Source organism: Ovis canadensis, chromosome 13, assembly GCF_042477335.2.
Source record: "Ovis canadensis isolate MfBH-ARS-UI-01 breed Bighorn chromosome 13, ARS-UI_OviCan_v2, whole genome shotgun sequence".
Lineage (NCBI taxonomy): Eukaryota > Metazoa > Chordata > Mammalia > Artiodactyla > Bovidae > Ovis > Ovis canadensis.
In genome coordinates this window covers 66,465,751-66,475,632 of record NC_091257.1, presented here as the reverse complement: position 1 = coordinate 66,475,632, position 9,882 = coordinate 66,465,751, and the positions used below count along the sequence as shown (strand labels likewise).

At 48.4% G+C, this 9,882-nt stretch overlaps 1 protein-coding gene and 1 long non-coding RNA gene across 6 annotated transcripts; one reads left to right on the top strand and one right to left on the bottom strand.

Moving 5' to 3' along the window:
* Positions 1-634: 634 nt before the first annotated feature.
* On the bottom strand, positions 635-3,399 carry LOC138417563 (uncharacterized). The gene is made up of 2 exons (XR_011248199.1): positions 3,210-3,399; positions 635-1,535 (listed from the first exon to the last, which is right to left on the bottom strand). It is a non-coding gene; the product is annotated as an uncharacterized lncRNA (long non-coding RNA).
* Positions 3,400-5,042: 1,643 nt separating this feature from the next.
* AP5S1 (adaptor related protein complex 5 subunit sigma 1) lies at positions 5,043-8,940 on the top strand. Of its 5 annotated transcripts, none has more exons than XM_069548069.1 (4): positions 5,043-5,357; positions 5,841-5,926; positions 6,360-6,536; positions 7,849-8,940. In XM_069548069.1, the coding sequence occupies exons 3-4, from the start codon at positions 6,364-6,366 to the stop codon at positions 8,276-8,278; spliced, it is 603 nt and encodes a 200-aa protein (XP_069404170.1). In that variant the 5' UTR covers positions 5,043-5,357; positions 5,841-5,926; positions 6,360-6,363; the 3' UTR covers positions 8,279-8,940. The 5 variants fall into 5 exon arrangements, with proteins under 5 accessions (XP_069404170.1, XP_069404167.1, XP_069404166.1 ...); XM_069548066.1 differs by having other exon boundaries at positions 5,049-5,357; positions 5,831-5,926; XM_069548067.1 differs by having other exon boundaries at positions 5,351-5,610; positions 5,831-5,926.
* The last annotated feature ends 942 nt before the right edge of the window (positions 8,941-9,882 follow it).

Below are 9,882 nucleotides of genomic sequence, written 5' to 3'. Positions count from 1 at the left end.
AGCGGGAAGGGAAGGGGCCTCACGTGGCTGGGTCTGAGCTGCCTCGTGGGGCCTCCTGGCTCTCAGCCCTGCAGGAAGAGCAGCCTTTGAAAGGACAAATCACAGACTGCCTAGTCCTTCTGGGGCCTAGCCAAACATAGGGTCTGGGGCTCCCTGAGGGGAGGGTTCTGGAAGGGGCCTTCTGGGTTGGGGTTGGGAATACCAGGGAAGGAGGTTATCCAAACTGGGTGGGAAGGGAGCTCCCAGGGTTAGATTATTGTGGGTAAGCAGGGCTGGGGTTATGGCCTCTAGAAGTTGGAGGTGGGGGCTGCCAGTCTCTGTGGTGACCCTGAGGGGATGGGGGAGAAGGGGACACATGGGGAGAGCATGAAACACACTGAAATGTATGGACAAGGACACCTCACTCAGTACACGTGTGGTATCAGGAATGTTTCTTGATCTCAGTGCCTCAATTTCCTCATCTGCAAAATGGAGATAGTAAAGCCCCGCCATCAAAGGCTTGTGAATTGGATCAAATGAGTTGGTGCATATAAAGCACTGAGAACAGGGCTTGCCTACTCCAAGTGCCATACAAGAGTCTGCTATGGCTGCTATTACTTAGAGCCAACATGGGGATTACAAGACCAGATGGGTAAAAAGGATAATCCTAAAAATGTTTAATTAAAAGAAAGGGGCCAACTTGAGGGTTTGAGCCTTTTCTGCACATGGACATGCCCTTAGTAGGCAGTGACCAAAACCATCCAAAAGGAAAAGGAATACTAGAAGGCAAAATGGTTGTCTGAGGAGGATTTACAAATAGCAGAGGAAAGAAGAGAAGTGAAAGGCAAAGGAGAAAGGGAAAGATATACCAAACAATGCAAAATTTCAGAGAATAGAAAAGGAGAGATAAGAAGGCCTTCTTAAATGAACAATACAAAGAAATAGAGGGAAATAATAGAATGGGAAAGACTAGAGCTCTCTTCAAGAAAATTGGAGATATTAAGGAAACATTTCATGCAAGGATGGGCATGATAAAGGACAGAAATGGTAAGGAAGGACCTAACAGAAGCAGAAGAGATTAAGAAGAGGCAGCAAGAATATACAGAACCATGCAGAATGAATATACAGAAGAATATACAGAATATAAGACCAAAAGGGTCTTAATGACCTGGATAACCACAATGGTGTGGTCACTCACCTAGAGCCAGACATCCTGGAGTGTGAAGTCAAGTGGGCCTTAGGAAGGATTCAGTTCAGTTCAGTTCAGCCGCTCAGTCATGTCTGACTCTTTACGACCCCATGGACTGCAGCAACACCAGGCTTCCCTGTTCACCAGCAACTCCTGGAACTTGCTCAAACTCATGTCCATTGAGTCGGTGATGCCATCCAACCATTTCATCCTTTGTCATCCCCTTCTGCCTTCAATGTTTCCCAGCGTCAGGGTCTTTTCCAGTGAGTCAGTTCTTCGCATCAGGTGGCCACAGTATTGGAGCTTCAGCTTCAACATCAGTCCTTCCAATGATTGAATATTCAGGACTGATTGCCTTTAGGATTGACTGGTAGAAAGCATTAAACAAACAAAGCTAGCAGAGGTGACAGAATTCCAGCTGAGCTATTTCAAATCTTAAAAGATGATGCTGTTAAAGTGCTGCACTCAGTATACCTGCAAATTTGGAAAACTCAGCAGTGGCCATAAGACTGGAAAAAAATTTCATTCCAATCCCAAAGAAGGACAATGGCAAAGAATGATCAAACTGCTGCACAACTGTGTGCATTTCACAAGCTGGCAAGGTTATACTCAACATCCTTCAAGCTAGGCTTCAGCAGTATATGAACTGAGAACTTCCAGATGTACAAGCTAGGTTTAGAAAAGGCAGGGGAGCCGGAGATAAAATTTCCAGCATTCACTGGATTGTGCAGAAAGCAAAGCAATTCCAGAAAAATATCTACTTCTGCTTCATTCATTACGCTATCGTCTTTGACTTTGTGGATCACAACAAACTGGAAAATTCTCAGAGAGATTAGAGTACCAGATCACCTCACCTGTCTCCTGAGAACCTGTATTCAGGTCAATAAGTAACAGAACTGGACATAGACAAATGGACTGGTTCAAAGTTTGAAAAGTATTATGACAATGCTGTATATTGTCAGCTTGCTTATTCAATTTATATGCAGAGTACATCATACAAAATGCCAGGCTGGATGAATCATAAGCTGGAATCAAGATTGCCAGCAGAAATAGCAAAAACCTCAGGTATGCAAGTGATATCACTCTAATGGTAGAAAGCAAAAAGGAACTAAGGAGCCTCTTGATGAAAGTGAAAAAGGAGAGTGAAAAAGCTGGCTTGAAATGCAACATTCAAAAAACTAAGATCATGGCATCCAGTCTCATAACTTCATGGTAAATAGGAAGGGAAAAAGTGGAAACAGTGACAGATTTTTATTTTCTTGGGCTCCAAAATCACTGCAGATGGTGACTGCAGCTATGAAATTAAAAGATGCTTACTCCTTGGAAGGAAAGGACAAACCTAGACAGCTATTAAAAAGCAGAGACATCACTTTGCCAACAAAGGTCCATATGTTCAAAGCTATGGTTCTTCCAGTAGTCATGTATGGATGTAAAAGTTGGACCATAAAGAAAGCTGAGCGCTGAAGAAGTGGTGCTTTCGAACTGTGGTGTTGGAGAAGGTTCTTGAGAGTCCCTTGGACAGCAAGATCAAACTAGTCAACCCTAAAGGAAATAAACCCTGAATATTCATTGGAAGGACTGATGCTGAAGCTGAAGCTGCAATACTTTGGCTACGTGATGTGAAGAGCTGACTCACTGGAAAAAATCCTGATGCTGGGAAAGATTGAAGGCAGGAGAAGAAGGGGAACACAGAGGATGAGATAGTTAGATAGCATTGCTGATTCAATAGACATGAATTTGAGCAACTCACAGAGATAATGGAGGACAGAGTAGCCTGGAGTGCTGCAGTCCATGGGATGGCAAAGATTCATCCACAACTTAGCAACTGAACAACAGCAGCATCTAACAGAAACCCCACATGGCAGTTGAACAAACAAATATATGTGCTCTTCATTCATCAAGAAGTTTCTGCAGTCTTTGGGGACCCAGGCCCCTTACTGTCTCACTGTCTCAGCACCTTGCTTTGACCTTGGGAGCACAAGTTGGCCTATGACACAAGTTACCAAAAGTTGAAAATGGCATCTGAGCCTGCTATACTTACCTTGACACCACCTCCATCTTGGTCACCCCTGACCTCCAGAAGCTCAGGCCAGCTTCTCACTGCTGTCTCCTCCATGTACCTCACACTAGCCTGGGACCTGAGTGGACTCACTCCCTGAGGAGTGGACTGAGGCCAGAATAGTGTGTTCCAGATGTCAGTTGGCCCCCAGCAAACAGTGCCCTCGGTCAGCTCTTTGCTGTAATCAGCTGGCAGACATGAGTCCTGGCTGAGAGTGATAGGGACCAGGAACTGAGCCAATATCCTCCCAGGCTATTGGCTGAGGCCCCACTATCTCTGGGATTGTCCCTCCACATACACAAATATTTACACATTGCATCTGTGACCAGAATGCCCACATGCTCTTGCCAGCACCCAGGCCATCTCCTCTAGCTTCCCTTCCCTGCCTCTTTGCCTGAATTCTATGGCCGGAGGAGGCCCGTCTGCACACCAGGTTCTCTGCCTGAGCTGCACTGCCCTTCTTTCTTCAGTCACCAAGGAGTGTGTTTGGGTTGCCTGCAGGTCGACCTTGTGTTTGGCCCTGGTGACTGAAACTGGGGATCACAGCCAGGGTGTGTCCCATAGGAGACATCAGCACCCTAGGCAGACCCTCACAGTGGGTGTAAACGGGACAGCAGACCGCTAATGGGCAGTCTAGAAGGAAGGCTTCCCCTAAGTTTTGGTCTGAGTACTTTTGAAGGGCTAATAAAGGGGAGGAAAGGGCAGGCCAGGCAGAGGGAATCACCAGTGTCGGGTTCTGAGGCACAGAGCACATCTGGGTAGGTTGCAGCCGTTGACCTGCCGAGAAGTAAAATGATTATGTGTCGGGAGGTAGGGGGCTGGGGAGACCAGGGCAAGCCACGTGGCCCAGAGAAGTCTTCCAGGGCCCCAAACACTTCTAAGCCAAGACTCCAATAGGGAAGTACTTACACACACACACACGTGCACACACGCCTTTTAACATATATTTATTTGGCTTCACCAGGGCTTAGCTGTGGCACACAGGATCTTCCAATGCTTTGGCATGTCCACTCAGTTGGAGGACATGAGATCTAGTTTCCTAACCAGGGATGGAACCCAGCCCCCCGCATTAGAAGCACCGAGTCTTGGCCACTAGACCACCAGAGAAGTCCCCTTTATATACTTTTGATAGCCTCCCTCAAAGAGGGGGCAAGGAAGAAGCTTGATAGAGGCAGGAGTGTGAAAGGAAAAATTAATCGGTCTATAAAATCCTATGGGGCTTCACTGGGGCCCAGTAAATTGACTGAACTGTCAGTGACAGATAGCTGGAGACGGGATTGGGACCAGTTTTAACCGGCCCACTCCAAGCCAAACCCTAATCTTCCCGCCCCCGCACCCCCCACCCCAAGCCCTAGTCTTAACCCATCAGAGGAACACACAACACAGAAGCCCTGCTCCCTCAACTTCCTAACTATGCTTATTTTCCCCCAAGGCTTCATTCTCTGGGCCAAAGTCCAGCAACCTGAATTTTAACAGGTGCCCCCAAGATTCACTGGGGCTTCCCTAGTGGCTCAGACGGTAAAGAATCTGCCTGCAACGCGGGAGTCCTGGTTTCGATCCCTGGGTTGGCAAGATGCCCTGGAGGAGGACATGACAACCCACTCCAGTATTCTTGCTTGAAGAATCCCAATGGACAGAGGAGTCTGGCAGGCTACAGTCCATGGGGTCGCAAAGAGTCGGACAGGACTGAGCGACTAAGCACACACGCATCGCGGATTCCCACGCGCGTGGGCCAGTTTGAGATCCACTGCCCTGCACCTTCAGACCCTGCCTCTTCCGGAAGCTCCACGAGCCGGGTCGCTACGCCCCCTCGCGGCCGCCGGGGAAAATGGCCTGGGACTCGGCTGGTGTAGGACTACCAGTGGGAGCCTCGCGTACTCAGTCAGCGAGTGACCAGCATAGGCCGCACAGTGAACTCGCGGCTAGGGGTCTTTGTCAGACAGTGCAAGTCGCCTACACCCCGCCCTCGGAGCGCATCTCCGGAAATGAGACCTCGCACACCCTAAGAATGTCACGCTCTGACGCGCGCCCGCTATTGGCGTGCGCAGGCGCCCAGGTGCAGCCGCCATTTTGCCCCTTTACCCGAGGGACTTGGCCCGTTATTAGAAGTTTGCAGGCACGAAAGGAAAGGTGAGTACCACGCTTTGAGGACAGCGGCCCGCGGTTGCGGTGCACACTCAGTCCGCCCCACCCCGCCCCACACAGTTGGTTAGCTGGGGGCAAGCAACTACAACCCCCCAGATGCACTGCGCCTCGGGGTTGCGCGAGGCCCGTGGCGAAGGTTGATGACGTAATCTTCTCGTGGCTAGAGGGTCATGGGAGGTCAGCTCAGGTCTTCGGGCTCCGGTTTTAAAGCGCCTTCTGGAACCTTCATTTTTAACAGGTTTAAACTGACGATCTATTTACCCTTAGTCACAGATCCCTGCTACCTTTCAATCCCGGGCTGGTCACTTAGCCAGTCAGACATCATTATTTCTATTTCATGGTCTTTGTTTTGACGTGATCTCAGGCTTACAAATTTCAAGACTGAAAGAAACCTTTTATAAAATTTCTTCTGTAAACTTTTTATAAAGAAGTCCTGTATACGTAATATTCTAATTCAGTTTTTTGCAGATATGATGCTCCTTCACCTGTGTATTTAGAAGTACTTAAGTGTGTATTTTCTAAAAACAAGGACATTCCCCTACATTCAAAACCAGGTAATATTGATCAAGACGATTCTTTAACCTGTAATCCATATTTAAATGCTTCCAGGTATCCCAATAATGCTGTAATTTGAAGCTACCTATTTCTCTGCCAGGGTTGTATTCTTCTGTCCTGTGTCTTTGGCCTTCTTCAGTCTGGAACATCTCTTCAGTGTCCCTTTACTCTGATAACTTAAGAGTTTTAAAAATTCCTGGCCAGCAGTTTGTAGATTTGACTTCGGGGTTGTCCAGGATATCTTAGCCACTAGACTCTGTTGTGGGCAGAGGTGCTGGCCAGAGCTGGGCATGTGTCTTGGGTGGCTAAGGAGGACCAGTGGCCAGCCGCACTGCCCTCCAGACGGAGCTAGGCCAAATGCTTTCTGTGCATTTGCTGGGGTCATACACTCATCTCACTGAAGTGTCTGACTTCTCTGTGTCATCATCCCAGAGCCATGGTCCACGCCTTCCTCATCCACACCCTGCGGGCCGCCAAGGCTGAGGAGGGCTTTTGCCGAGTGCTCTACTCCTGCTTCTTCGGGGCCGAGAATTCACCCAATGACTCACAGCCACACGGTGCTGAGAGGGACAGACTTCTCCGAAAGGAGCAGATTTTGGCAGTGGCCAGGTAACCACACCATCCATCCCAGGCCCAGGGCTTCCTGGTCAGTGATTATGATAGTTTTTCTGGGAAGGCAGAGAAACAGGAGGACTAAGAAGCAGAGAGAAAGTTTTTAGAATAGTGCTTTCAAAGAGTCTTCCCTGTTGTTCACAAGTATTACATGAAAAGGGGTTAAAGAAATAATGCTATTATCATGATTATTTATTATAGTTATTTAGCATTTACTATAACTTTTTTGTAGTTAATATTATTTAGCCTGTATGTAGTAAGCATTTTATGTTCTGAGTATTTCATGGATGTGAACTCATTTTATCTTTGAAACAGTAATTTGAGGTAGATATATTATTCCCATTTTACAGATGAGTATATAGTGAGTTAAAGGAATTTGAAGATTACAGATGAGCTATAGAGAGTCTAGAAAGTGAAAGAGTTGGGATTTGAGTGTAAACAGTACAGATTAAACATGCTTTGAGTGCAGGACTTTACAGGGCCCTTAGTGTGCCTTTAAGCTTTATGAATCCCTAAAGAGGAGAGAGAATGTAGTTTGTGGGAATCTGCACCAAAGGCCTCCTGAAAGCCTGGGATCCAGAGAGTATACAGTTGGGAAACACTGTTCCAGATTGGCTAGCTGGCCTGGGACCTTTTCCTCCCAGACCCAGACTGAACCAACAGGTGCCAGAGTCTCCTGGCCCCTCTGCATTTTGGGTGGAGGGTTAACACTGGGACAACCCTGGGCCAGCCTCTTGTTACCTCTTTGTTTCTCTGGGCCTCCTCCCCTTTATGTGGCACAGAAAACCGAACAGATGTCTTTAAGAGCAGCCTGTACATGGCCCAGATTGAAAGGTGATTTCATGAGAGGTCAGAGGGTGATTTCAAAAGCCTGGATGTCCAAGGGGAAGGTTTTTCTTTTCTATTTGGAGAAGGCTTCAGGATGGAGTGACGGTGTGGAGTTTACAGAAATCCTGGGTTGGATGTAGCTTACACTCCACTTCTCATCTCTTATTGAGATGTTGAGGAGGCCTCTGTGAATCAGTTAGGGGAGGGATCTTCTTCCCCTGATGCCCCTTCCCAGCCCAAGGAGCTGTATTCAGTGCCTGCCTTCTCTTGGTTGCATAGAGTGAAATGGTTCAGGACCTGGAGGCTGGAGCCTAAATTCCTATCTGGGCTCATGCTTTCTGTACTGTGGCCCTGGGCAGGGTCACTGCACTTAGTCTTTCCAGGGCTCAGTCTCTACATCTAGTTAGGGGGATAATGGCAGCTCCTAGCTCCAGGGGTGATCCTGAGGATGACAAGTCCATGACCCACCTGTTTTCCATAGGCAGGTGGAGTCCATGTTCCAGCTGCAGCAGCAGGCTTGTGGCCGGCATGCTGTGGACCTGCAGCCCCAGTCCTCAGATGACCCGGTTGCCCTTCATGAGGCCCCATGTGGGGTCTTCCGCCTGGCGCCAGGGGACCCTTTCCAGGAGCCTCGGACAGTGGTGTGGCTAGGCGTGCTCTCTATAGGCTTTGCCCTGGTGCTGGATACTCACGAGAACCTGCTGCTGGTGGAGAGCACTCTTCGATTGCTGGCTCGCCTTCTCCTTGACCACCTCCGACTGCTGGTTCCAGGAGGTGCCAACCTCTTGCTGAGGGCTGACCTCATCGAGGGCATCCTCACCCGCTTCTTGCCCCATGGTCAGCTCCTCTTCCTCAATGACCAGTTTGTCCAGGGTCTAGAGAAAGAATTCAGTGCTGCCTGGTCCCACTGACCCACACCGGGATGGGAGTCCTCACAAGGTCAAGGAGATGGTGTTAAAGGGACTCACAGTCAGGTAAAGTTTGGCATCTGCCTCCTCCTTCCCAGCCTGCTCTCAGCTCTGGTGTACTGCCACACTCGGAACAAATGGATGGGACAAGCTGGCAGAAAAGGGGTCTGGGGAGAGGGTAGAGAGGCGGAATCACAGAACATCCTGTGCCTGGAGCTACCTTGTGACTTCTTCAGACCTCCGCATTGGGCCAGCCCTGTTTGTCCTTGACCCCATTTTTCCCCATCCCTGCCAGCCAGCCCTCAGTCCACCAGTCCCTAGTGCTGGGGTAGTAAGGAACAGCTACTTGGAATTCAGCCCACTTTCTTCTTCTAAACCCATTGTCATCACAGTACAAAAGGAGTCTCTTGAGACTTTCAGAGTTGGGGAGCTGGCCTCTGCCTTTGCACCTACTTAGGCACCATCATCAAGGATTTTGTTTGTGGGTGTCCAGCCCTGCTGCAGTTCACAGAGTGAGTTGTTCAGCAGAGAGGCTCCATAACTCCTTTAGAGCCAGCCCATGCCCACCAGCAGTCTATGGGAAGAGAAGGTGGTGTCAGGTGGATGTTAGAGATCTGATGATGTTGTTTTCATTTTGAATTAAAAACACCGAGTATGTGATTTCACCTTCTGTTTGTGTGAGTTTGATCAATGCACGTCTCCTGTACTACCCTGAGTTGGGTATCTGAGCCTTTGTGGTCAAGTATGTCCTCAGGAGGCTTCTTGGGAGGTCTCCACCTCTTGTCCTTCTTATCACCTCTGTCTCCTTATATGCCTCCTTTGGATGGTAGCACTTGCTTCCTCTACTACAATGTGGTGAGTTGGTGTGGATCCCTGAGGAGGAGCTCCTGAGACAGGATTAGGTACAAGCAGTTTATGTTGGAGGTGATCACAGAAAGCCCTGGAAGGGGAGGCAGATTATGTGTTAAGAAGAGTAGTTAGGGGGCTTAGTGCACCAAGTGCTTCTGGGGCCCAGTGTACAACAGTTGCCTCTGAATGACCTCACCTAAGGGTTGAAGGACTGTGGTTGTTTGCCTGGAGTTCCCTTCCATTTGATTGTGAGGTGCTCCCAGGGGCAAATTCCGTGGTTCTTTCTATACCAACAAAAAGCCACTGGGCCTACCCTATGGTCAGGCCCAAAAAGTTAAGGGGGGAGGCTACCCAGCTGCTGTAAGGGAGACTTTACTCAGCAGTTCCTAGTGATGGTTTAAGATGATTCAGCGGAGGTCTTCCTTGGTGGTCCAGTGTTTAAGACTCCGTCCTCTTCAGGGTTCAATCCTTGGTCAGGGAACCAGATCCCACATGCCACAGCTAAGACCTGGCACAGCCAAATAAATAATTTTTTTTTAAAGAGTATGAACATTATCTCTCAACTTAATGAACACCTATTACACAAATGATTCAATTGGACAAAACTTCAGTTACATCTATTTTCTTTTTTTTTTTTTTTTTTTAGTTACATCCATTTTCATGATCTACTTGTGACCTGTGAGGTTTGGCTTTCCTACATGGGCAGAATGGGCCCCTCTAATGTGGTCAGTCTGCAGGTGTGGGCCCAGTCTCATGTT